This window comes from Cornus florida, unplaced genomic scaffold (assembly GCF_030987335.1).
Source record: "Cornus florida cultivar Cherokee Brave unplaced genomic scaffold, ASM3098733v1 CherokeeBrave_3.0.0_Hap2_Chr08, whole genome shotgun sequence".
Taxonomy (NCBI): domain Eukaryota; kingdom Viridiplantae; phylum Streptophyta; class Magnoliopsida; order Cornales; family Cornaceae; genus Cornus; species Cornus florida.
The window spans coordinates 16878697-16906383 of NW_026775578.1; the positions used below are offsets into that span (position 1 = coordinate 16878697).

General features: G+C 36.0%; 2 protein-coding genes across 8 annotated transcripts; one reads left to right on the forward strand and one right to left on the reverse strand.

Annotated features, from left to right (window-relative positions):
* The first annotated feature begins 309 nt into the window (after window positions 1-309).
* LOC132269626 (uncharacterized) lies at window positions 310-2356 on the forward strand. The gene is made up of 2 exons (XM_059770880.1): window positions 310-608; window positions 984-2356. Exons 1-2 carry the CDS (start codon window positions 555-557, stop codon window positions 1722-1724), a joined length of 795 nt encoding a protein of 264 aa, XP_059626863.1. The 5' UTR covers window positions 310-554; the 3' UTR covers window positions 1725-2356.
* A 2219-nt stretch (window positions 2357-4575) lies between these two features.
* On the reverse strand, window positions 4576-27519 carry LOC132269654 (DNA ligase 1-like). Of its 7 annotated transcripts, XM_059770904.1 has the most exons (20): window positions 27448-27508; window positions 20789-20827; window positions 19657-19768; window positions 16966-17082; window positions 16697-16798; window positions 16498-16614; window positions 14684-14914; window positions 14501-14595; window positions 10446-10533; window positions 9365-9496; window positions 8556-8668; window positions 7647-7748; window positions 7447-7508; window positions 7221-7292; window positions 7040-7113; window positions 6879-6935; window positions 6068-6145; window positions 5629-5706; window positions 5353-5498; window positions 4576-4965 (listed from the first exon to the last, which is right to left on the reverse strand). In XM_059770904.1, exons 1-19 carry the CDS (start codon window positions 27495-27497, stop codon window positions 5430-5432), a joined length of 1788 nt encoding a protein of 595 aa, XP_059626887.1. In that variant the 5' UTR covers window positions 27498-27508; the 3' UTR covers window positions 4576-4965; window positions 5353-5429. The 7 variants fall into 7 exon arrangements, with proteins under 7 accessions (XP_059626887.1, XP_059626883.1, XP_059626884.1 ...); XM_059770900.1 differs by having other exon boundaries at window positions 19657-20827; window positions 27448-27519; XM_059770901.1 differs by lacking the exon at window positions 27448-27508 and having other exon boundaries at window positions 19657-20704.
* Window positions 27520-27687: the final 168 nt, after the last annotated feature.

A 27687-nucleotide genomic window follows, 5' to 3' on the forward strand; every position in this document is an offset into this window, starting at 1 on the left:
TTTACAAAAAATATATATATACACAACGATTAAAGATGCTCTTTTATTTATATATATATATATATATATATCCAAAATTTTATGCATGAAAAACATTTTTTTATTTATAAATTGTAACCTTTCAAAAAAAAAAATTAAAGCAAATAAATATAAATTATATATATATATATATGACTGTATCAGAGTTGTCTTTACTCCCGCGTTTGGCGCTGATTTATTATTTTTCTCCCTCCGCTAGGTGTGTTCATAAAGCCATGGACTCTGTGCAAAAATGACTGACCAACCAGACCTGTCAGTCACTTACACACAGCCTATAAGAACACTAGGATTTGGGGTTTGGCCTTGTAGCCTCTCTTGGCCTTTTCTGCTTTTGTCTAACCCTCCTATGAGAAAACAAAAGCAATACAAGGTAAAGCAAAACAGTGCTTCCAAGTGGTAGTCCTTAAAAACCCCTAAACAATCTCCAAAACACCCACACATCTCTCACACTTCTCTCTCTCTCTCTCTCTCTCTCTCTCTCCTCATAATCTCATATCCATTGCCGAAAGTGAAGCATGGACAATCAACGCAGTCCTCATCTTAGTTGGGCTTACTACTGCCAAGGAAAGGTAGAAATCTTCTTCTTCTTCTTTTCAATATATGTGTTTGTGTAATGACTACTGAGTGTTGAGTCCTCTGTATTGGAGTCAGTAATGGTGTTTTCTTCTTCTTCTTCTGCTTAGATATATACAAAATGGGCTTTCATTCGTCGTAACCTACAATGCTATTCAGACCTAATAGTATAACCGACAATTCTAACTTGAGATTTCTATTCTTTGCACGAATTTTGATAAAAATTCCTCGGTTAGGATTCTCAGCTAGACTGCTAGTTAAAGAGTCTCGTTTAGACTTTCAGGTCTAAGAATTATATTTGATTTGAAAATTGGGAGCTAATTCATGATGGGTATTTGTGTGTGTGTGTGTGTGTTTTGTTTTTTTTACAGAGTAATGAGAGTATGGAGGAGCTAAGGCAATTACTGTTGCTTACAACTCTGGAACTGGAAACCACAAGGCTAAAAGCTCAAGAGGAGATAAAAATGAGAGATGATGAACTGATCCATCTCAAAGATCTTCTCACCAATGCCATCAGAGAAAGAGATGAGGCCCAAGAGAAATGCCAAAGACTCCTCTTTGACAAGCTCTTACTCCAACAGCACTACCACCACCAAACAGCCCCAATCTCTGGAATTTCGAGCATCGAGGATGAGCCCAGAAGGGGATTAGACTCAGCCAACGGGTTTTCTTCCTCGGACTGCGAAGAAAGCATCGTTTCTTCTCCGGTCATCGACCCAATTCCACAGCCGCCGCCGCCGCCACCACCACAAGCACCAGCGGCACAGCCACCAATTGTGCCTGAAAAGGCACTGCCGGAAAAGGGGAAGCTTTTGCAAGCAGTGATGAAAGCAGGGCCACTACTTCAGACCCTCCTCCTGGCCGGACCGCTTCCGCAGTGGCGCCACCCACCGCCACCACTTGACTCCTACCAGATCCCACCACCACCATTGGCAATTCCATCACTGCCATCGCCAACCCAACTCCTCCACCAAGATTGTTTGCTCAACATTAGTGCTTCTTGTAACAACAACAATTCTGATAACTGTGGCACAGTCAATAGGAAAAGGGGTCTATGTGAAGTCTCTGAATCTCCCACAGAGAACAAGTACCAAAGAGTTGTTCTCCAATGACTGTCACTATTTAAGGGTAATTTATACTTAGTTATATAGTAATTATATCTACCATTTATAGTACTAATTAAGGTTAGTGAGGATGATATATTGCAAGTTGAGTATGATATGATCTAGCATTTGTATAGAGGTTTGTTTTTTTTTAGAAGAGAAGGATCCTAAGTTAACTCAGCAGAGGGAGGGAGGGAGGGAGAGAGAGAAAAAAAAAAAAACCAGCAAAAAAAAAAAGGGGAAAAAGAGCTTGTTTAGGGCTTTCTTTTTCCTGTGTTTGGATGGATTTTCTTGGCACATCAATTTTTATCTGGGATGTGAAAAAGGGTTTCACTTCCCTAAGGTAAATGTGGGATGTAACATGTAATTATTGGTGATAATTGTGTTTGTGACGTTGTTGTGTGTGTGTGTGTGTGAGAGAGAGAGAGAGAGAGTGAAAGAGAGAGAGAGCACATTAAACTTTAGGGAGAGAGAGGGAGAGGTGTGGACTGTGGAGTTGTTGAAAATGGGAGGTGGGTATGGCCAACAACCAAAGGTCTCAGAGCCCTACATGTCGGGTTGGGTGGATCCCACGAATCCGAATTAGGATCTACTACTATTGTGATGTTTGATTATGTTAATCTTATCTGATGTTTTCCAAATGATTAATCTCTCTCTTCTATCTTCTCTCTCTAATTCAATTTCCCTCCTTTTGTATCTTCCTCCACTTATTTATTTATATTTACTTCTGCAGTTATAAACAATGGATCAGCGTGTGTCAATTCACACTAAAAATATGTTTCTTATTTGACATGAAATTTGAGAATACAAACTCAACAAAGCAATCTCAACCAAAATTATATGAACCAAAATCCTCTCAAGTGCACGGCTGGATACTAGGGTTCACCCAACTGTGAATCTAACTGTTGGTGGGGTTATTTGAAATCAGAACTCCGATCTCCTTATGCGTTGATGTTATGCTTTAAAATTGTATTGTTTTGATGGACATGTATGGATCACGTATCGTACTTCGTATAACTTGTCTAAATTACACGAATTTATGTATGTTAAATTTTGAAGTAGGCTCACAATTTTTTTGAATTATTTTATTATTTATACTAAGATTAGGAGATAAAAAATTGGAATAGCACCTCTAAGAAAAAATGAGCGTTATAGATCCCCCATTCCACCTTATGCCAATAAAACCGTCGGCCTTTGAAAGCTCTGTTTTCAGAACAAGGAAATATTCCAACTGGTAAAAGAGGGAGAGAAATTTGAGACGGTCCAGATGGAAATTGTGTGTGTGAGTGAGAGAAACTCCGAAAGGGTAGGTATGATGGCACCGAGTAAAAGATGATTATTGATTGATTTTTATGTTAATAACTTGTGATCATATGAAACAAAACTAATCATTCACGAAAAAAAAAAAAAAACACACGATTTCCCACTTTGTTTAGTTAGTCCAATCCATTTTTTAGTGTACTAATTTGATTAATCACGTTTCTTGACTGATTGCAACGTCTCTAACAAGAAATTACACATTCAACTGGCGGCGGGACCAAATTAGATTTTTCACTATGAAAAATTGCTGTACATGTGAAAGAGGATAAGCTTTCGACTAACTAATTGACAAATATGTATGTAAGTAATTTGAATATTAGCGTGTTCACAAGTGTGCTATAAACAAACTTGTTTAAACGACAAATGCTTTATGTTGAAATCTATAATAAATGTGCTATAACATAATTTAAGTGTAGTTGAGATCTCTTTTTAACATCATTATTTTTAATTTTAATGTACTTAAATATTCTAAAACATGATTTAAATGCATTGAAGAACACACTACAACATCTAAAATCCCCCTCTGCTTTCAAAACCCTAGTAAAATTTAAAAAATCTCTAAACTAACAAAACTTATCAAGTTACCCCCAAACACCTACCGTTAAATGAGTTGCGAAATATCAAATTTTACCATACTTTTTAATATCAAATTAAAAGTTATAATTATTATTTTTAAATTAAAAAATACAAATTATATAATAATATTATTTAATATTTGATTAGTTGTTATCTTACTAGCGCTGAACGACTCATTTCTCGCCCCATTATTACTTTTTATAATTTTAAAATAATAATTATAACTTTTAATCTAATATAAAATATTAATATCAAATTTGATATTTCATAACCCATTTATCCGAATAACGTGATGACTATTGTTAATTCAACAAGTTTTTTTTTAATTATACGCCCGATTTTGAAAGTAGAGGGGGTTATATAATTTTAAGCCCACACTATAATATAAATGTAGACACGTACTACTAATGAAACGATAGATTAACCCAAATGGCCTTTAAATTTCATGCCAAATTATTGACTCTCACCTTCCACGTGCAATGTGCAACGGATTAGCAGAAGAGTAGAATTGTAGGAGTAAACACCAACATGAATGTTCAGGGTCGAGCCCGAAGCCCAAGCCATCGGTGGACTGGCCCACACGGCTGGACCAAGAGACTTCCAACGACTTCCCTCGCTGCATCACGTTCAAAAGACGACCATACTAGATTGGCAAATGGCAGATGGCAGATGGCATTCTTCCATTTCCAGTCAGGCAGTCGTCCACTCACACTAGAAATCGAAATTGTCGCTATCATTACTCAAGACTCGTCTCTCTCTCTCGACAGACTGGACACAAAGTCCATCGGAGTGGTGCCTGCCACTGGTATGAACTAAATTATGACTTTATACAACGCCCGGCAAATCTGGACATGCGTAGCTGTTTCTATATGGAGTCTCCCCACAATTGACGAATATCGGCATGTCATGTCATTTTCCAAGGACGGAACCAACAAATTCTACATCTAAGATATTTACTATACAGTGATTAAAGAGTGTCATGGTGCGATGTCATAATTGTTGATACAAGACAATACAGGAATCAATAAGCAGGAACGTAGCATTTGAGTGAAAATTCGTTGCAGTAAAAATGGCAACGGTAGTATCAATCAGTAGGAGGTATACAACTATACGTACATTTTTAAAAAACTTTCTTGATGATAAAAAGTTGTTTAAAATCATTCAAGTTGATGCTGTCAAAGTCTTCGATTCGCATTACCTGTCTAATGCGAGGCAAACAACCCTTGGGCAAACCTCAATCCGGCGTTGATGTGAATCCCTTGGCCAATCAAACAGCTGTGCCAGGTTAAACACGTTATGATTAGAAATGCCACTCCATTCATATTGTGTGAATGTCATGCTTTTGTAAACAAATCTGCAAGGAAAATTTTAAACTCCAAGAGTTAATAAACCACACAAAAAGTTATCCATGATATGATATGATAAGAAGATGATCGAATGACCTGTCAAAAAAAAAAAATTGATGAGCGAATGATCTTTTCAGCCATTAACTTTTTGCTGTTGCTTGTGATGCTGAAAAAACTTTTGAAACTCTCTATAAAAACTACCAAAAAATCATATGGTCATCACCATCTCAGCATTATAGCAATATTACAGACAAATCATATCTCAAAATGGGCTCATCAGGTTGTCAAATCCTACACCAATAGCACATTTTCTATTTTATTATTTTTTTTTTTTTCTCAGAAAGCATGCTATGGGTTTGACAGTCGAGTGCAAAAATCCAGAAATATCTACTCACTTTTTCTGTTGACAAGCTGTTGATTTTACAACGAAAATCGCAGCTTATAAAAAGACACACACGACGAAAAGTTTGCTTCAATCATCTTCATTTTCAACTTGCTTATCCCGTTGATTAAGTTTTTGAGCATTATACATCTCAGCAACCTAAGGGAGAGAACCAAAAAGAGTCCAGAAAAACAAGACGACCCAACATAAAAACAGTAAATTGTCAGATAGTTAAATAAAAACAAAAATAAAAATAAAAATAAAGCAAAAAGTTATAACTATTCTTCACCATCTCGGATGACGTGGCTTGCTCTGGACTCTTGTCTTCTCGAACACGGAGCAGACGCGGAAAGCGGAGAGAAATTCCCTTTTACAAGAATACAAGAAATGATATGAGGATAAGGGCAGCAGATAATATTCATTATATAATACAGCAAATAAATAGCCTGCACTCTTCTCATGTAATAAAAATTTGCTTGCACTCACCATATGGCATGTACAATGCTAGAAGTGCAGTAAACACACACAGCCAAAGACAGACAAACCCTCCCACCCACTACCACACAAGGATATGGCCTTACAGCTGAAAAGCAAAGGGGGAATTGGTAGCCAACCCAAGTTATTAGGATTTAAGGCTCTGTTCAGTTGTCCGAGTGAGTGCAAGCTCACCCTTGCATGTACTAGAAAATGATAAAAACCCTCAAGTACAAAACAATATCCATATCAACCTTTTCAGGATCCACATCACCAATTGCAGCACGATGAACAGGGCTAATAGTCAAGTCTGCAGCTTTCACCTCCCACACCTGAAAGAGAACAACCCGAGATGCATAAATAAATGAAGGGAGCTAACTTTCTTGATCAAACTTGGATAATGCTACTGGTAAACTAAAATATCCCCATCTCCTTCCCCCTCCACCCAAAAAAAAAAAAAAACACCACAACAACAACAAATGTATTAAATTTGAAGGTGACTCATTCAACTAAACGACCATGAATATGGCAGAACTTCCAAGAACAAGATTTAAGACAATTAGAGCCAAGTGACAGTCTAAAAGTGTTTTTAACATAAGAATTGAAAAGTTAGATTAGGTCGCACTCATTCCTCAGTTTTCCTACTAGTAAAAATAAAATAAAAATTTATGCACGTGTAAAGAACCTCAAAATCTTTGTCAGTAAGAAAAGACGCCAAAAACAGCTTTATTCAAGGCCAAAGAGAGTAATAATAGCAGTAAAGGTAAATCAATGAAACATTAGTTTTCCATATGCGCAATCGTCAAGTACAGAGAATACTAACTTAAGGCTCACTTAGAAACAAGAAGAAAAAGTTTAATGTTCAACTAAGAGATTTTTCTAGTTACACTGACATTATTAATTTGTGACAACTCTATCCAACAAAATGATAGATAACTACATAAGAAAAAACCTGCAGATAACAAACAAAGTAAATTCAAAAGTTATAAGAAGAAATGGAAGAAAGATAAAATAAAAGAAACGAGGGGATACATCCAAAAGGACAAGAAAATTATAATTAATTACCTCGGCAGGTTCGAACCAGACATCTGGATTGATTGTCTCTGCATACCTATAGTACGACTGACACAACATGAATGTTAGAATTAGCACGTAAACTAATGCGAACCTGACATACAGACGATGCATCAATGGTTCGATTATAATGGAAGGGAAAGCAATACAACCTTTGGATCGGGAATCACTTTAGAACGAAGACTGGCAGAACGCTCTTCAAGCATAGCTTCAGAAAATCCAGTGCCTATTCAACATCACCCAAAAATTCCATGATGGTTAAACATCAGGGGATTAGTAGGTAAGAAAGATTATAGCCTCTCTCACTCTCTCAAGATAATATAAATCGCTTACCAATTTTACAGATGCTTTGATATTCATCATTATTGCTATCATAACAAGCAAGGAGAAAGGCACCATATACACCTAAAAGAAACAATATGATACCATCAGCGCAATTCATATTTGAGATAAGAGAGTACTAATTGTTAAGAAGAATAGCATGAATTATACAAAAAGCTGCATTTTGTTCACTATAATTAAAGGGTTATGCTGAAGAGTACTATAAAGAAATTATTACCAGCACGTTTCCCCCGGCCATGAAAAGCAGCAATGGGTACTAAATCTAGTGAGTCACCAATACTGTAGCAACCAGTAAAACAGGAACTAGTTCATTAATCTTAATTAAAAACTATATCCAAAGGCAGAAGTAATACCACTTCCCTCAATTACCCCGCTGGAGAGGGGCGGGCGGGGAGATTGGGGGGAATTACCACTTACCTCTCCATGTAATCTTTCTTCAATTTTAGCCAGTTATTTGACCTTTTTGAAGGCTCGTATGTAGCATCTCTATCCAATGTTTTAACGATCAAACCCTCACAACTGCAAAATTAGATGAACTAATGATGAAATGATAATAGCATATGACTAAGAAAATTACAAAGTAACACTTCAGTAATTCATTAAAAGAACAGTTCTGCTGGACAACTGCTAAGAGCCTACAAAGAACAGCTGCAGGATCACAATTGAGGCACCGTATAAATCATATAATTGCATAAAGCACAAACCATGTTAAACAAAAACAAAATACTTAAAAGTCATTGCTGAACCACTGAGAATTCATTTTTCTTTTCTGATGTTCCCCCAACCCCCTTCCTGGATGTGAGGGGGCATGCAATATTAAGCAAATAAAAATGTGGCCAGAGAAATCGAACAAATAACAACGTCCACTTCTTCTTTTTTTTCTTTTTCTTTTTTTTTTTTGTCTGCTTGTTCTCAAAGAAGATGTATATTTAGGTATTGAACATACATATTAAATTCACTAATTTCTCCATAGTTTTATTATTTTCGTAATACAATTAAATAACCTAATTCCTCTACCGACTTTCATCAAGCTAACAATAGGTATGCACCAATTGTCCATAAATTAGGTGTTACTCAACAAATGTAATTAACTACAAGCTATAAATAAAACAGTTTCTATTTACATGGTTGGGAGTTTGCTTCCTGAAGCATGTTGTAGAAATTTTGTAATATTAAATGTGATCAAAATCCAATGAGAAGACACACTACAAACTGGTGAAAATTATGATTTATTAGGTTCACAACCACTTGCCTGACCCCAAAAAAAAATGTAAACATGAGATAACTATCAGGAATCACCTGATATAAACAAAGAGGAAAATATACCTGGAATCAACAGAAGTTTCAAGGAATTTTTGTATTTCCTCGAGATCATTTGATGTTATAGCTGTTGCAAACAGAAAATATCCATGTTGCTCTTCAAATGAACTATAAAGATGCTGCACAAAGCCATAGCCCCAAAGGAATGAATAGAGGCAATATCAATTCCATGAAAGAAGTCAACAAAATGAGATATGATCAATGACTGTGATAATCATGAAATTGAAACATCCTACCCCTTTTAAAGGAGAGAAATATGTAAGATGTCTTAACCTATACTCTTCCTTTTTTTTTCTAACTTTCTACTTTTCTAAGCTTTTGAAATTCTAATACATACCTACTTAACTACTTTTCAACCCCTGAGAATCTTATTTATCAAGCCTAATTCCTTTCTTCATATGGACACAACTCTGGAACGCCAAAACACACACACACGAGCCCTCGCCTACTCAAGGGTACTGTTCAGGGGAACTGATCGCATCTCCAAAAGTTTGTCATGCGTTCCTTGATTTTAACCTAAAATATATCTCTCTTTTTAGCCTTACAAAACCGTTAACTTCTTCATTTCATCAAACTTTTAGCCACGAAAAAGAAAAGGATACCAATGCCAATTATACTTTGATTTGGGGGCAGAAAAAAAACAATAACAATATATCAACCATATCTCATGCATAACTCGATATTGAAATAAGCAGAAACAGACACTTCCAGAACCACTGATAAGACTGATTGCTAATGCTAGAGAGAGAGGAAAAAAAGAGGAAAGAAAAACATAGTGCAAGTTCAGGGTTAACTGAAACAAAAATCAACCTTACCTCTCTACGAATGTTAAGTTGCTCCTGTAACAGTTGTTTGCCATTAAGATATAAGATATCAAAGGCAAATATACAAACATTAACCTTGATGTCATTCAATTTCACATTTTTGCGAGCACGTGTACTGAGAACCTGCAAAAAACACAATGCATAAAGATATCTTCTCTGTCATTATATGTACACACCAACCTTACACAGAGAGAAAGAAAGAGTATTTAATAAAATATTTTAAGGAATAATTGTTTTTAACAAAAAATTAAAAGAGCAGAAACAACTAATGTAGATAGAGTTGTAAGCAGAACAAGGCCCATATACAAGAAGAATAAACGATAATGATGTAAACGGCTAACCTTGAAAACATAGAAAATTAATTGATTTTACTGAAAATGAATTCAGAAAATAAATTAAAGCCTAAAATGGTAAGGTTATTATGTATTAAATAATTAAATGTATAGGAAATACCAAATAAAAACCAATAAGAGTCTCCCTGTGTTATTGGCTAGAATGGTCCAAAGAAAGACCGGCTGGTTTCACTTTACCAAGTTATTTGTCTGAAACGAAATTGGTGCTAATTTTGAATAATGTTGTAACACCCATGCACGTATACATAAAGCAAACTTCCTTTTCAACTGACAAAAAAATAAGCTAAGCTGTTTCTTAATAATTAAACTGTAAAGGTGAATGGTCTTCGCATATTTTCATACAGTTTATTACATCTATCAGTGTCCACATCACCATCTTTCCTTCCTAAAAAGGAAACTCGTGAACTAAAAATGCTGTAGCCAAAAATTGCTACACAGAAATCAAATTTTAGCTAAAAGAAACAAGATTAAAAAAGGGAACTGAACCGGCCTTATATAATTACAAAATGAACCATGGATTCATAAAAATTATTGGTGATAATTGATATGGTAAGGAAAGTAGCAGTGGTGAGACCTTGTAAATACAGCTTCAATTTGTTTGAACTGGAGGGAACAAAAAAAAAAAAAAAAAAAAAAGGATTTGGGGTCCCAAACAGGCCCTAAGATTCTATAATTGTTGCAACATTAAATTATATACAGCTTGACCAGAAAACACACACCTGGAAGGGCAGGATTTTCTGTTTTTCACGGTCATAAGCAACAAGTTCACAGTCCAAAACAAATGATGTTACAGACGGTTTCTTTAATCTGCAAGCCAACCATAGGTAGTTCAATGACAACGTTAACCCAAACATTTCATGTCAGAAAATCAAGAATTAGAATATCAGATTCTATACGTCAAAATACTAGAACTGTCTTCAAGTCTGGCCATCCAAATCAACAGTATAGGCAAAAAATGTAACAGGATATAGAAAAAACAGCATCATGACGTATAAACGGAGTCAAAATATCACTTCTCCTTTACAACACTGGCGTAAGTAGTATTTATCTGTTTATATGGCAAACATGAATTCCAAAGCATTAATCCAGATTTGTTGTCCAGTATACACAAATCAAGTACAAAGCAAGGTCTCAGGTGAGCTATTTTAAAAAAAAAAAAATCAGATGCACCTTGATGTATAATATGTATATACATCAACAATCCAAACTCCATACTCGACCAGACTGTTGAACTGTCTGGACCTTTAACTTATTTATGATATGGGCCTTAATACCACCTAGAACCACTCTAACCAGTATACCACTTTACTTTTTGAAGTTTGTTTAGAATGGCAGCTCAATTGCCTGTCCATTCAAACCACCCATGGTTCTAACATGAGCACTTTTATCTCATTATATAAAAGCCCAACTATTAGGGTTTCTTTAATGTTTTAAAGCAAAAGAAGACTCCTTCCAATCAAAGGGTTTCCATTGGCTCCTCAATTTGGCAGCTGCCATCTATCTCTCAAATCAAATACCTCATTATGCTGCTGCCGTCTTGGCCTTTTGAACACAAAATAACTATCCTTTTTCTAGGATTAGTGTAATCTTCCATGTCCAAAAGAAATCTTAGTTTTGATTTGTTTGCTTGACCATGGTTTATGAAGTTACTGATTAATGAATTTTAATAATTCCGACTTGTAGAGGATGATAAAGTTTACGCTTATGGTAAACCTTCATTAAAACACTCTCGTGACTTCAAAGGTACCTTGAATAAGTCATTTTTAACTCAAAACTCTCATTTTCTTTCAAAGTTTCTAACTTTATCCATTAAAACACTCTCGTGACTTCAAAGGTACCTTGAACAAGTCATTTTTAACTCAAAACTCTCATTTTCTTTCAAAGTATCTAACTTTATACATTAAAACACTCTCGTGACTTCAAAGGTACCATGAATAAGGTCATTTTTAACTGAAAACTCTCATGTTCATTCAAAGTTTCTAACTTTATACATTAAAACAATCTCTTGACTTGGTACCTTGAATAAGGTCATTCTTAATTCAAAACTCTCATTTTTAACTCAAACTATCATTTTCGTTCAAAGTTTCTAACTTTATACATTAAAACACTCTTGTGACTTCAAAGGTTACCTGGGGCATCAGGCTATCAGCAGTAAGGTCCACAGTATTAACAACTATGGACATTGATTCTCATCCTAGGCCTTTTAAGAAGAGGTGGACACTTTTCTTTCTTTGTAGCCTCTTTTGTTAATAAGCAAAGGGAAACATTGTTTTATTGGGTCCCCAACATGGGATAGGGTTTCCTATCTGTTCCGGTTGGAGACCTGGTTCGAAAGTGAGCACAAAATAGATACAAATAGGCACAAATTCTGAGAAATGACCCAACTCCCACATAATTTCATACAAAAAAATGCTTGGGCCATGATGAGCAATCTTTATTGCGTATTAAACGAATGACGAGTTCAATAGGATCTCCAAGTGTGAAACGGCCAAACAAATTTGGGAAAAACTTGAGGTAACCTATGAAGGTACCAATCAAGTTAAAGATACCAAAATTCACATACTGGTACATAAATATGAACTTTTTACCATGAATGGCAATGAATCAATTAGTGAAATCTTTTCTCGTTTTACTAATATAATTAATCCCTTGAAAGCTCCTGGTAGATCTTACTCAAATTCATTGCGATCAATAGCATCCCAATCCACTTTTGGTTTGTGGACATCTTTCCTTTCAACAACTTTTGTAGGGTTTTAGTCAGAAAGTCCATTCTATTTTCCTCCACAAGTATAATGCTAAAAACAATAGTGACTTCTAGGTTATTCGATTGCAAGTTTTGATTAAGTCCAAGACCACATTGCTCGACATGGGAGAATCAATTTATCGAAAACAAACCTAATCGATTTTCTCCTCTTTAGTGAATTTACAAACTTGACTAATATAGATACATATTATCATGTCATGTTTATATCAGAGTTCACCCCAGTTGACCTGAAAAAACTGCTAACTGTTTTTTTTTTTGATCAGTGAAAAAACTGCTAACTGTTAAGCCTTAACCTAGTATTTTTCTAGTTAAGTGGACAGTTTGCTTAACAGAAAGTAAGATTTCATTAAAGCGCTCAAGCAACAACTTCATTTATGTACTATCCAGAAGTTAAAAGCGAAAATCAAATAAAAATCCAATAAGAGGAATCATGCCAATAATTGAAAATAACAATTTTCTATGTGCTGTGCGTGTGTTAACAGAGGGTGTCCCCACCCAATTTGGGGGCGGCACTAATTGCTTTGGATTCCCAAAACCACAAGTATCGGGTAAGCCTTGGCAAAGGCTTGACGCCCCTAGGATTTGAACACAATACCTCTAGGCCATGCTTAGAAAAATCCTATGGGAGATAATATTCTATAAATTATATTATCATTTCACTTGGGCCAACTAAACAAATATTTACAGAGTGGAACCTTTGATGCTAAAGAAAAGATGGTATTACACATTTCACTATAGGGAATCAAATTTTTTAGGGTAGTTGAAATATCTCTGGACTTCATAAATTCTTCTACTTGTGTATATTCTATCAGCGACCACATATTGTAACTATTGTCATTGATATCTCAACCACCACCAATAAAAATAAAAATAAAAACTATTTGACTTCCATGTCCACTAGCCCTAGAAGCCCTCAACTAATCCAAAAATAAATGAAGGGCGTCTGGGTAAAAACTTCCAAAATGTTTACTAAAATGTAATCTTTTTCTTCAAGAATAATGTGCGTTCTCCTCGTAACATTTTTCAGTTAAAATTATTAAAAAGAGACATATGATCACATTAAAAATATAAATATAAATAAAAACTATTTCACTTCCATGTCCACTAGCCCTAGAAGTCTTCAACTCCAAAAATAAATGAAGGGGGGTAAAACTTCCAAAATGTTTACTAAAATGTAATCTTTTTCTTCAACAATAACGTGTGTTATCCTCGTAACATTTTTCAGTTAAAATTATTAAAAATAAACATTTCATCACATTAAAGAACATCAATCTACTCTTGGCTATGAGTCAAAATAAATTCCAATTTCTCATAACTTCAAACTCTAAAAGAAGATTAGATTTCTGACACTATTCAAAAAATAAATAAAAAAACAACACTTTTTTGGTAAATAAAAATATAACTGCTCTTCCCTTTTTCGAAAAAAATACAAGTTGAAAATTTAAACGACATCAAGCAGCAATAATTCCTAGTTTAATATAGAAAAATATTTAAAAATAGAACTTATCAAAGATATATATATGTATTTAAAAATATAAAGAACAAAAAATCATACCACATGTTGCGTTTGGCGTATTAAAATGATATCGGACTCCAACCAATCACCAACTTAACAAACAAGATGCAAGCATTTCCAGCCAATAACTATTACTACACTATAGGACAGCCAACATGTATGCAAGAATCAGAACGGTGGAATACAGAAACGTTACAGAAAATACTCAATGACGAATTCAAACAAAAAAATTCACAAGCACGTTAACTCCTTGTAACTCATGTAGTAACCACCAATTATTTTTCTCGTGTACCATCAGCACATACATACAAATATAGACTCCACCAGAAATGCCATTCTATAGAAATGTGTATAGACATCTACACTGCAGGCCTATGGCTAAATCAAATTCCCTTAGGATGTCTCAAAGTATAGCACATAAGCATTTTTTTAAAAAAAGAGAAAAAAAGAAGAAGAAGAAGAAGAAGAAAACATAGATCGTTGAAAAGGACTACCTTGACACCGCAATCTTGACATCAGGAAATTTTTCAGTATTTCGTTCGGCATTTCGACTATATATCTCAACTAAACCGTTCTCCATGTAATGTATCTGCATTGAACAATTAGAATTATGAAATTACGGCTCACAATAAAAAGACGACAGAAATAACAAAATTACCTTGATTATGTACTATTACCTGAGCACGTTCTCCATCATACTTGTATTCACATGTGAATACCATATCCTGAAATTTATCTAAAATCTCAGATACCCCTTTAGTTGGTTTCGCTAGCATTGGTCCAATAGGGACTCCCGGTGTAAAGCTACATGTCTTTGAAAGATTCCATACACCACCAGTAAGAAGAGCAGGGACCATTTTATCGTAGACAGGAATTACAGAGTAAACTTGTTTAACAATTTTAGCAGCCTGACAAACACAATAAAAAACTTATTATTGATCCCCAAAAAATGCATATTTATGCAATGAAAAATAGGTAACTACTCCTTGGCAGTCTAAAAACTGACACAGTATCAGAGCATACAACAGAAGAATCCTTTGGTATTGTTAATATATATATATATATATATATATATATATATATAAAATAAAAAAAAGGGTAATAACAACAATAATTTTCCTTTTTCATGAGATGCAAAGTATAATTGATAATCATACAAGATTTCAAACTGCCAGTACTAGAAGATTCACATTGTCACAAAAAAACCATCTAAAGCACCCCAAAGTACAGATCAGAGTCAGTAATGGAAGATCGTACTGTAAGCAGAAGAGTGATTTTTCATTATCAACATTTCATATCAGCAAGATTCAGATATGCTGAGATGTGAGACATATCACCATTATATAAATAGAGGTTTGGAGCTCATCCAAATTGTATTGTTCATATCAGAAAGGAAAACATGTTATTTTGTAAAATCATACAGACATAAACCGGCAAAGCTTAGCCTGGCTTGACAAGGACTCGTGTCTTAACAAATTCTCAAGCTCCTAATAAGCCTGAGATAATGAATTTAGGCTCGGCCCATCAAGGCTTTCATAAACACAATCTGATTCATATTGGGACTAAAAAATAGTAACTAAATTTACTGTGCAATTAATATTCTTTAGAAACCATTTAAAAAGTTCCTTTTAATGCTGTGAACAATCCAAGACAGTTCCTAAATGAGATTGATAATTACTACAGAAGAGCATATGAGAGTCCAACAGGGCCATCCGACAAGTGTTGATTGCTGCAGAAATGTGGATAAGTGTCCAAAACAGAAGCTTTCTAATATTATTTAAGATTTAAAATCTATTTTGTAACAGTTGTTCTTTACCTGCCCGACATACAGCAAAACAGATAAAACAAGTATTGTTAAAAAAGACATTCCCATGGTAAACAAAAAACTTCACAAAATCTATTTTGATTATAATGTGAATCCAAATTAATATATCTGCACAAATTCATTGGGAAGCTTTTACTCGAACTCTAATTGCACTTCAGAGCTTTGGAAATGCATCAAAAGCTCAATCATTCTCAAATGATTGGTACGATTAGTAATTTTTTCTTGATTAATCTTATTGATTTTGTTATTGCATATCTGGTTCATTATTAAATCTGTTGTGTCCTTTTAACTAATTAAAAAAGAAATTCAGTTGACATCAGATGAGTAGGGACTGATGTGAGGGAAGATGGGTGCAACCAAATATTCTGATTAGCTTCCATCTGGTCTCACAGAATAATTCCTGAACCCATTCATTCTGGTTGTGATAGAGCCAAAGTGCCTCATTATGGAGTTAGAACTCGTTTGTTTCCTAATATACAATCTATGTGGTGACTCTAGCTTGAAAAAGTGGACCAATCTGGAACTGTCAGCGAGAACGAGCAAATTTGGCAGCATTAAAGTGAAGCCTATATTTCCCAGCCAAAGAGAAGGTTTTTCAACATGATCAATTAAAAAGATAAATTTAAATAACACATTTTATCCTTGGTAAATGGCACATCATCTCACCTCTTCTAGAGGAGAATCTATGTGCCCTGGAGCTGAAGAATGTTTTTCAGAATATACAGCAGCATGCCCAAGTGCAACTAAAAGAGTTTGCTCTGCCAAACCAATCCTCAGTTTTGTCTGCATGGAGGATTCAAAAGTAATTTTTTGATAGGAGAAAGAAGCCAACACACTTAACAAAAACTTATTTCCAAATTATTACCTGAAGTAAACGAATTAAATATTGAGGTTCACAATCAGTGGCTGCAACAAGAAGTGCCTTGATATGGTTTTTTTTCTTCTCTTGACTATCCTTGCCAGATTCCTATCAAGATTAAAAATAAAATGATGAAAATTTGATTGCGGCAAACACTAGTTTATTGTCACAGTATTTTTACTGATAAAAAAGGATTTAGTATCTCAGTATGTACATAAAGCATATCAAAGTCAAAACTCAAATTTTGGTTTTCAAGTAAATAAAAGGATGAGCACCTTGGCAATGAGGCGAAATGTATCAAAAACCTTGGCGACAGTTAGTGCTTCAGGTTTACGCATTAAAGATTGGGATGAACGGCTTGCTTTTGCAACAAGGCCCAAGTCTCCCAATTCCTGCAATTAAGAAAATTTTTAATACAATCATTAGAAAAATCAAACAAGAAAAAGAGGAAGGGGGGAAACCACCCAAGGCAGGTTAAATAGAAAAAAAAAAATTCAACAAAAATCTTCAAAATCTTTAATCCTCCAAATAAAGTTACAATCCATTCTTGGAATAATACCATCAATGTATGTGTTCAGTTTCAAGATATAACATGCGAAAGGCATGGTCCAAAGCATTAAACAGTTTTTTTTTTACAAGTAAAAAAAATTAATTAAATAAGCATTATATATATTGGTGCATTTCACTAAAGATATTGTTACTATAAACAAGCACAATGCAACAAAAGAGTAGACCATGGACCAATACTCCTCAATAGTTTGTCCTATTCATCATTCACGCTTTAGGAGAAAAAAACTTGAAAAGCTCCGGAGGAACTTCTTATAGGGTGGGATGAGGAAAGAATTCAAGTTTAATGGACTAGGTTTAGGGTGGTGCTACAGATTAGCAAGGGACTAAGTATTAAGAAGCTGAGCATGTTCAGCCAAGCCTTGTTGTAAACGGAAGGGGAGATTTGCACTGGAATAGGAGAAGTTCTGGTGTAGAGCAGCGGAGAAGAATTATGGCTGTGCCTGGGGTGGTTGGGCATCGAGAGAGATGGGCTCTTTTTACAGCATGGGTGTGTCAAGAAGTATTATGAAGGAAAGAGGAGACTTCCCTAAGAATTTTCTGCTTGTGGTGCAAAATGGCAAGAACATTAGATCTGGTGTTATGTGTGCTGTGGGAAGCTGACTATGAAGAAGAGATTTCAAGATCTTCTCAAAACAGCAATGCAGAAAGAAGGATTTATTGCAGAATTATCCACACAAGAATAATGGTGTGGCATGGAATCCTAGATTCATGAGAGCCTTCCGGTACTAGGAGTCAGAATCTGAGGGTGTTTAGTTGGTATTGCTTCAGGGGATCCTAGTTTTGGAAGGGGTGAAGGATTTGATTCTTCGATATAAAAGCCAAGCTTTGCGACCCTAAACCGATTCCTTACCGAAGGACTTTCCTCTAGCACTCAATGCACTAAGAAGATGGTTATCTAGAAATTTCAGCAGTGTTTTCCCTAGATCATCATGACCGAGCCCATTCACTTAGCCAAATTCAACCACTTTCATGTAAATTAAAACCTAAATGCTTTCTTCCACATGTTCAACCTAAATCAACAAGCTTGTCATTCTCCATCACAGCCTCTTTTTGTGTTTGGAAAACACTTGGGCAACTATATTTCTCTATTTATACACAAACATAACTTATCAAAAAAAAATAAAATCAACAAGCTTGTCATAACCTAAACTCACCAAATATTTAATCATAGCAATCAATATTCTTAGTTTTCAAACATTGTCCTACACCATTTTGGTAGAGCTTGTGACAACCGCTGCACTCGTCTGTTGTTACAGGGATGAATTTTACTATGAAATTTTTGCCTCTGTTATGGCAGTGGGACCACCAAGTCTCAGCCAAACACACTCACAATGCACACAAAGTAAAGAGGCACAGAGAATTACAGGACAAAATCCCAACCTTTGATCTTATTGAAACGGAAGAATACAAAGGACACTAATTCGTACTAAGGGCCCAGCACTCACTGCATGCCTCAAGCACACTCTGCCCTAAACACAGCCCTAGCATCAGTTTTATAGACATCTCACAAAAACTGCCCATAAACTGTGCTGCGTGTGTCTGCACCAAGACACAACAGAGTAGGTCGACAAGCCCAACCAAATAGCCACTTGAACCAATCAAATGCCTACAACCCACAATGGAAGTTGCCTCCCTCAATTTCCCTTTTGTGTCTGAATAAGACACAGGTATGCAGTTGGCATCACCCAACTGCTGGGAATGCTGGCCAATGAGCACCAGCCATTTAAATCAATGCAGTTTAGTTCATATTCCACTCATCTTAAATTATGTTTATATTCCACATTGATCTCCCAATTTCTGCACAAATATTTTAGTGTTCCTAAGCCTATCTTGCTTCATATTAGGTCTCAAGGTCCATACCAAACAAACTTTGTTTGTGATCTTTTCTTTTCATTTCAGGTACATGCTCAAATCTATGTGAACCTTAAAGGTCTACAACTGTACTAAATTCTTGATGACGTCATTCCAAATTTATGGACATAGAAAGGGAGAAAAATTGAACTTTGCAATCATATACAATCTATGACAGTTGCAATCCTTGAAACTTTATGATGATGTGTAGATGCAGATTTGCATGCATCTACACAATGAATGAATGTGCATGTGGAAAGACTACTATTGTCCAGATTCAAACACAAAGCCTCGCTCGCTATTCAGTGCTTTTTGTTAACTGTGCAACTCAGAGGCGGTGTCCACTGCATATCTGGTAGTGGTCATCAATTATTGAAGATAGTGCAATAGCTTATCTGATTTCTACTTTAAGCAAGAAACAAAATAAGTCTGGGTAATATGGTGAAATAGATGATAAATAGTTTTGAACACAACTTACACAAGCAAATACAAGTCCATTGAAATCTCAAATACAACTCAAGACAACAAGGATATGATTACATTACCTTGTACCGTGTCTTAATTTGAGATTCTTTTGCACCGCAAGCTTCTGCAAGCGCCTTAATAATAGAAGCATCCCCTATCCCAAGCTCCAGCCCTTCGTGTGCTGCTGCAATCCTATTCCCCGAAAGATAAACAACCGGAAGCAAATCATCAGGCGTCGTCTGAATCACCGTTCTCAACATATTACACACAATCTCTGTGATAACAATCCGACCCGACTCCTCTGAAATCGCATCAAACACCTTACAAAGAAACAAAAATGGCACCCGCTCGCCATCCATCCAGAACGCAGCCAATTTGGGGTCAAAACTCGCCGCCTTCTTCTTCAATTGCGCAATGCTTTCATCGGCGCTAATCAGACGCGATTTCTTGGCCGCCGGTGCGTCCGACAACGACTTCGAATCAGGGTTTTGTTCATTGGGCCCATTCGATACTTGGGTTTTTTCAAGCAGTTTTGAACTGGGGTTCTTGGGATCATTTGGAGGTGGTTGATCATTATTTTCACTTGAATTTGGAGTTTCAACGATTGGCTTTGAAATGGGGCTTTGGGTAGTACTAGGGATTTGGGTTTTGCATTTCTTGGGCGAAGAAGATTGGGGTTTTTTCTTGGCAGCTGCTCGGGCATTGGCCATGAGAGCTTCTAAGGCCGAGGGTTTAGATGACATCCTGTTGATGCTATGGTGGGAAAAGGAAGGCAGTTTGAGAGATAAGGGTTTTAGTGAGAAGAAATAAGAGAGAGAATAGCGTCTGAGAGATGGTATTAGGGTATTAGAGAGAGTGGTGTGAGACAAACAATGGTAACATGGGCGGAGTGTGGACATCAACAGATGAAGGAGGAGAAAGTCCCTTTTAGAGAGAGAAACGGAGGAGTGAGAATGGCGGTAAAGGAGAGAGGATTTGGCGCAGTTTATATGCCGTTGTGGCGACTGACTGGGGAAGAACTGAAGAAGTTCACTGCTTAATTCTACGTTTGGGAAACCTGGACATTCGTTTAGGGCTTGTGTATGTTCGGCTGCTGGCAGCCCACCGGCCTATGGGCCTTGTTTCTCTCTTTTGACCATCCACCAGATACAAGGTGAGACCAATAGATAAAGAGAAAATAATCTATTGAAGTTTCAAAGGAAGAAGACAAACCGTTTTTGGAGATATTTCACGAATTGCTTACTCCTGCAACTGAAACAAACAAACAAATTAAGACGTAAGACGCATTATACCAAATAATACAATTCTTCCAACACAACTCTTTGATATAGCCATATACAAAATTTTGAACATCATATGAGTAAAAATATTAATACAAGCTGCAACAATGATGCATTAGTGAAAACTCTACAGAACTGACACTTAAATCATCCAAAGGCTTTTTTGAGAAAACAAATAAAGATACAAAAACTTCATTCAGTATATAGAGCAATGACTAGACAATTGAGATCTGAACATCAGAGTGAAATATACTCGTAAAGAAACAAATCGCCGATACCCATCACAGTAACTGCAGTCACCGGTAGGGCTGCAAATGAGCCGAGCCGTTCGCGAACTACTCGGGCTCAGCTCGTTAATTACTCGGCTCGAGCTCGGTTCTTTAACAAGTGAACTGAGCTCAAGCCGAATTATGAGGCTCGATTTATAAACGAGCCGAGTCTGAATATCAGTATACTCGACTCGTTTGTTCATGAACCGTTCACGAACTAGGCTCGATAATGCTTTCACGAACATACTCAATTATAATATATATATATATGTATTGTTCATGAACCGTTCACGAACTAGGCTCGATAATGCACGAACTAGGCTCGATAATGCTTTCACGAACATACTCAATTATAATATATATATATATATATATATATATACAAAAGTTGGGGTCAGATTGTAATTGTAGCACATTTATATGTAGATACATATATATGTTGGGGTCATATTGTAATTGTGTATAGAGTTTGTGGTTATTATGCAAATACACCATTCTTGTCTTTGTATATAAACCCTGTTATGTTTAGGGTTTGCGCCTCTATCTCAAAAGTGCTCTCTCTCTCTCTCATCATCCGCATCGTTTGAGACAGAAAGCTCCTCCATCTCAGATTCTCGATTTTTTTTCTCTCATCATGGACCACAAACAATCCCAACCAGGCAACCATCAATGAATCTCGATCTGTTCTCTCTCTCTCATCATTGACCACCAACGATCCCTAACCAGACAACCATCAACGAAGAACGGTTGTCACGGTCGCCGGAATCTCACTCCCTCATCTACCCTCTCTTCGACAGTTCTACCTCTGGAATCCCTTCCATCTACCACCGATGGCTTCACCACCTTCGTCCATCACCACTCAACCCTCCTCTCTCCTCTTCTCTCTCTCCTTATATATATATATATGTATACCAACCTACACCGGTGCTACCATTGACCCTCTCTTTTCCTGCAATTCTATCTCCCGCCGTCTGGTCCTTCTCTCGCCGTCTCTGTCTTTTTCGGTGACCAAGGCGATTCCTGCCGATCGTCATCGTTGTGCCGATTTCTGGCACTGAGAGTTGTAGCCCACGAGCTATCGAGCTCCGGCTCGAAACTCGTCAAACATAGGCCGAGCCGAGTTCGAACTAAATTTTCTAGGCTCAACTCGAGCCCGAGCCGAGCTTGAGCAGCCTATTATCTGACCGAGCCAAGCTCGAGCACACCATTACTCGGCTCGACTCGGCTCGATTACAGCCCTAGTCACCAGAACAAAAGCTGATATAGGAAAACAAAATTATTTGCATATATTAGTGAAAATTGAAACACAACTAATTAAAAGAGGGGTAAAGTGCAAAAAACCCCCCTAAACTTTTATTTTGACAGTTAACCCCCTAAACTATTAAAATTGTTGCAAAAATTACCCACTGCCAAGGTTCCATTTGGTTCCTCCGGCTAAATAGGCGCGTGATCATCACATGCATAGGCTGTAATTTGAAAATGACTAAGCTACCCTTGCTACCTTATTCCAAGTCAAGAGAATGGCCGGCGTTACAGGACTTCCTTAGTTAAGCTAACCGAATGTAAGAACTGGCGTGAGATCATCTATCAAGATTCGAATTTATGGAGTCTGGATTTGAGTCCTCACTCTAGTCCTTTCCGTCTTTGTTTGTGGAAAGCAGGACTGTTATATGATGTATAAATAAAACAAAATTTCCGAATTTGATGATACTTTCCTTTTCTTTCTTTCTTTTTTCCAAATTGAAGAGATCACCAAATTAAACCCAATCAATCGTCCAATGTTGAAATCCTATCCCTACCAAATCGCCATCTCTGTTTGGAACAATTGAATGCGAATATGGAGAACATAAAACAAAATTTCCAAATTGATAATACTTTTTTTTTCCCAAATTGAACACCAAATCAGTCGTCGAAAGTTCAAATCCTATCCCTACCAAATTGCCATCTTTGTTTGGAACAATTGCCTCCATCTCCTTCTCGTTTCATCATAGAAATCCAGAAATCCAGATTTCTTTGTTAACTTCATTCAAGTTCTGATCAGCAATCTCATTCCCGCTTTAGATCTACTGATACATCAACAGCACCAAGAATACATCCCTCGTGATGTGGTCCAGGCCGTCGTCGGCGACCACCATGTAAATCAGCTACCGGTTGGTGCAAAGACAAGGCAAAGGATTTGATCGTTTTCTTCGCTGTAATGGACTGGTTGGGTAAGGGGGAGAGAGGGAGTTTGTTCGCACCGAGGAGGATTCGGCGTCTCTTGACGCCGAAGAGGGTTTTAACGGCCAAGAGAGAGGTGGTGTTCGGTGAGACACATAGTCAATCAATTTGTTAAAGGTGCGATTGGAAGTGCAAAATCAGAAGCCTGAGCCATCGTTGGGGCCGTGACGGTGAGGAGAGAGACTAAGGTTAGAGAGAGAAAAGTTACGGCAAAACCCATTTTTATGGCTCTCATGGTTTGGTTCTTGAGTTAGCGGGGTGTTATGAGAAGAAGGAAATTGGAGAGGGAGTTGGGTCGAAGGGGGTCGGGGGGCTGTGAACGGTGGAGGTGATTGGGGAAGAAGAATTTGTGGGAGAGGGTTGGTGGCGGCCATGAGAATGGAAGGACTACTAAAATGAGGTGGGGAACAGGTGTTCCACGCAAAGTGTGGGGTGTTGTTTTGTGATAAAAATGATGAGTTGTCAAATTCTTATTGGTTATTGAACAGCACAAATTTATAAAGTACCAAAACTACGTAGTTTCACTAAAGGATAATTTAGTAATCTTCTTTTTCCGGTACCGGAAATTTCACTGTTGTCCTCAACTGCAACTTTTTAATAGTTCAAGGGAGCACTTGTTAAATCAGGGGGGTTTTGTGCAAATGCCTGAAAGTTCAGGGGAGTTTTTTGCACTTTACCCTTAAAAGAGGGAAGGTAAGGTAAGGTGGAGAGAGAATTACAAATTTAAGCAAGAAGCGACAGTTTACAGAACTGTCTATGCATCTTGACGGCTTCTATCTGAAAAACATTTTATTTATACAAATGAAATAACAAGAGAGAGAGACTTTTATCATCAAAATTCAAAAATAAAAAAGGCAAATTATTTGCTAAAACAAAAGCAGGGGGTATTATATTAAATCGATAAATTAAAGAAGTACAGTTCTCTTTCTTTTCTTTTCTTTTAACACACTTCCTTTTCTATTGGGTAAACTACAATCACAACGCCATCAATGGTCATTATTCGTTTCTCAAAGCACCATCAACTTGGCAAATCTTCACAAATTCGTCACCTATGCGATTCAACGTGCCTCAACTGGTCTTCACGCTCCACCTTTGCCTTTTATGATCTCGTCTCTAAATTCAAGCTGATTTCATATTAAATTATAAAAGTATTATAATTTCGTTTACCTATTACAAACTAGGATTTACACATCTACACCTACCGAGTTACCATATATATGAATGAGTTGATCATCACTCACCTATCCCACACCTTCTAATATATATATATATATATAGGATATTCAATTCTATACAATACAATATTCATTCAATATTTTTAACAATGAGGAGTATTAAATAGTTTTAAAAAGGACATACGTTTTAATTTTAAATTTATTTTTCCTTTTCTTTATTCTAATGTTGTTAAATGATGATTTGAATTATGGTAAAAGAATGAGAGAGAAAGAAAGAAAAAAAACAATATAACATTTAAAATTTCATAAGGAAGAGATGACAAACATTTAGAAATTTATAACTCTGATTATTATTATTTTTTAATTAAAATAACTCCAATTTAATCCATACATATTTCATTCAAAATTTTCAAAAAAACATTACAAAATGCATTACATATGTCATTAAAATTTGTCAAAAACATATTACAGGAATGACAGAGAGTTGTAGCCATGTTCACAAATTATCCAATAAAGTATAAGCATGAGTAGATAATAATGATAATATATGATAATAAGTTTGCAATCTGTTATGCGGTCACGCGAGAATAACTTGATCAACCTAACTTTTTCACTCACTCTTGTTAACACACTTATACTCGTTTTTACTGCTAGTGTTAACTTGGAGTTGCACAACCCCACACAATTTACAACTCAAGGAATTGTTGTGCAATACTCCCTTGCTCCTAGAGCTTGTTGGTTACAAAGGAAATATTCCTATATATAACCCTCATGTCTACACTCTAGAACTTTAGGCATAATTGCATAAATGTCCTAATTATTCACCCTTAACAAAACTCTTACTCTTCTAAAATATTCACTGCTCCTTGCAAGTTCTCCAACACTTTATAATCTTTCAATTTTCTCTACACTTCACAATTCTCTACACAACTTTAAAAAATTTTAGAATTTCATTCTCCTTATGTCATGTCATACTGCTAGTCAACCTCTCTGCAAGTAGGCAGTGGTGATATGGGCTGCATATGTGATTGTGAGGGCTGAGAGAAGTAGTGGGACTATGTCAGTTGAGTGGTTTATGGATTGCCGTGAGAACACGAGAATGAAAAAGAAAAAAAAGAAAGGAAGGAGAAAAGAAACTTAATTCCACGTTTGGTTAGCAAAAGAAGGAGAAAGTTAAATTTACCATATTTTAGGCCATGTTTGGTATAACAAGAGGAAAAAGAAAAAAGAAAAAAAATGAATGATAGTGTTAAGTTGTTAATCTCTAATCATGTTTGGTTAATTAAGGATGAAAAAAATAAAAGAAAATGAGAGTCTTAATACTCATCATGTTTGGGAAAAGAAAATTTATTTTAACAAATTTAAAACTATACCTTTTCACATTTAAAAGACAAATATATGAGTAAAAAATAATAAGACAAATATAATTTTTGCCCTGAACATCATTTAATCTAGGGTTGAAGAGAATAAAAACATGCCATTGGACTCATATGGTAATTTGATTTTGTCTTTCATTAAATTAGAGCAAAATCGGTATTAAAAAAGTTTTTAAAGCTTTGTAACTCATTTGAAAGGATAACAAAACTTGCTTATGAGATTTAATTTGTATCCCTCCAACTCCCTCTATTTTATTTTAATGATTTATACCAAACACAATATACTATTTCTTTCCATTTCCTTTCTTTTCTTTTCATTCCATTTCACTCCACCAACCAAACTGAGCAGGGCCGGCCCTGAGATTCCAAATATTTTGGAGGCCCTAGGCGAACTTTCAAATGTGAGGCCCTTGAGTTTCACACACGCAAAAAAGAATTATAAGAGTGCGAAATTTTAACACGACGTTTTCAAATTCTATAACTAATATAATTGTGTCCATGTGCATTGTGCCTAAGACAACTAATTAATAACTATAAATTTATCACCACCAACAAATAATTGTGCGCCTGTGCAATATTCATAAGACAACTAACTAATAAGTATAAATCTATTACCACCAATAAATAATTGTGCACATGTGCTTTGTGCTTAAAATAACTAACTAATAACTATAAATTTTTATCACCACCAATAAATAATTGTGCGCATGTGCAGTGTGCATAAGACAACTAACTAATAACAATAAATTTATCAATTAAAGAGTGCGAAATTTTCACAGGCACAAAATATAAAATGAAGTGAACAGTTTACTAGAGAACTACACTACACTTTGTTGTGTGTTTTTTTGGGAGCCAATTACCCACAGTGATTGATTGATCATTGCTACAGAAGGCCTGTGCAAATTAATAGAAAAAACCATTAACTTTTGTTTTGTTAAAGCATGCTATTGATTTTCATGTGTTTGTACATTCTGATGGCAAGTGCTCTGACAGTATTCTTAACTGAAATTCTAGCTGAGCCAATTTCAAATAACATCAATAATGGTGGTATGTATCTTCATATAAAAATAAAATAAAAATAAAAAATAAAAAACCCTTAATTTGGCACTTTTAAGTATGAGCATAATTTAGAGATCGAAAAAGTTAATTATTACCTCAACCCACTAGAAGGGATCCTTAAATTTCGTGGGATTGAATGTGAAAATGCAAAAAATTATGAGGAAAAGGGGTATGGTTGCTGCTGTTGTGTGATTGGAGTGGACTTAGTGAGAGGGAAATAGATTATGGACTCGATCGCCATGAAAGACACATGCAGAAAGACACACATTTATTAAAATACTAAGAGAACCATAATATATTCATTCAGCTTTTGATAGCCATCACACACACAGTGACACACACAAAACCCTGGCTACTTTTCACTATTGGAACAAAGGTAAAGGCCCGAATCAAACGAACCAAAGTTAGAATAAATCAAATGATGAGATGAACGAAAGAAGGAAACATATATAAAAATCGATTCATGCAAAAGGAGAGAGAGGATGAACGTACCTTGTCACCTGAGGCGATAGCGGAGGCTGCGCCCTGCGGAGGATGAACATACATTGCCCTAACTTATTTTTATTTTATCTTATTTTCATCCCCTATGGGCCTAAAATTTTGAGGCCCTCTAAAATCTGAGGCCCAAGGCGACAGCCTTGGTTGCCTTGGGCCAGGGCCGGCCCTGAAACTGAGCATAGTGGGAGTGCAGGGAAGGGAGTAGAGTGGGAAGGAAAGAAGGGAGTTTGCATA

Bases quoted from the DNA above. Each gene is read 5' to 3' on its own strand.
- LOC132269626 (XM_059770880.1), top strand. From the start codon at position 555: ATGGACAATCAACGCAGTCCTCATCTTAGTTGGGCTTACTACTGCCAA. The intron at 609-983 runs GTAGAAATCTTC...TTTTTTTTACAG, and splicing joins CTTACTACTGCCAAGGAAAG to AGTAATGAGAGTATGGAGGA.
- LOC132269654 (XM_059770900.1), bottom strand. From the start codon at position 20,475: ATGTCCACACTCCGCCCATGTTACCATTGTTTGTCTCACACCACTCTC. The intron at 14,596-14,683 runs GTAATAGTACAT...TGTTCAATGCAG, and splicing joins ATGATGGAGAACGTGCTCAG to ATACATTACATGGAGAACGG. The intron at 7,509-7,646 runs GTAAGTGGTAAT...TGGTTGCTACAG, and splicing joins AAGAAAGATTACATGGAGAG to TATTGGTGACTCACTAGATT.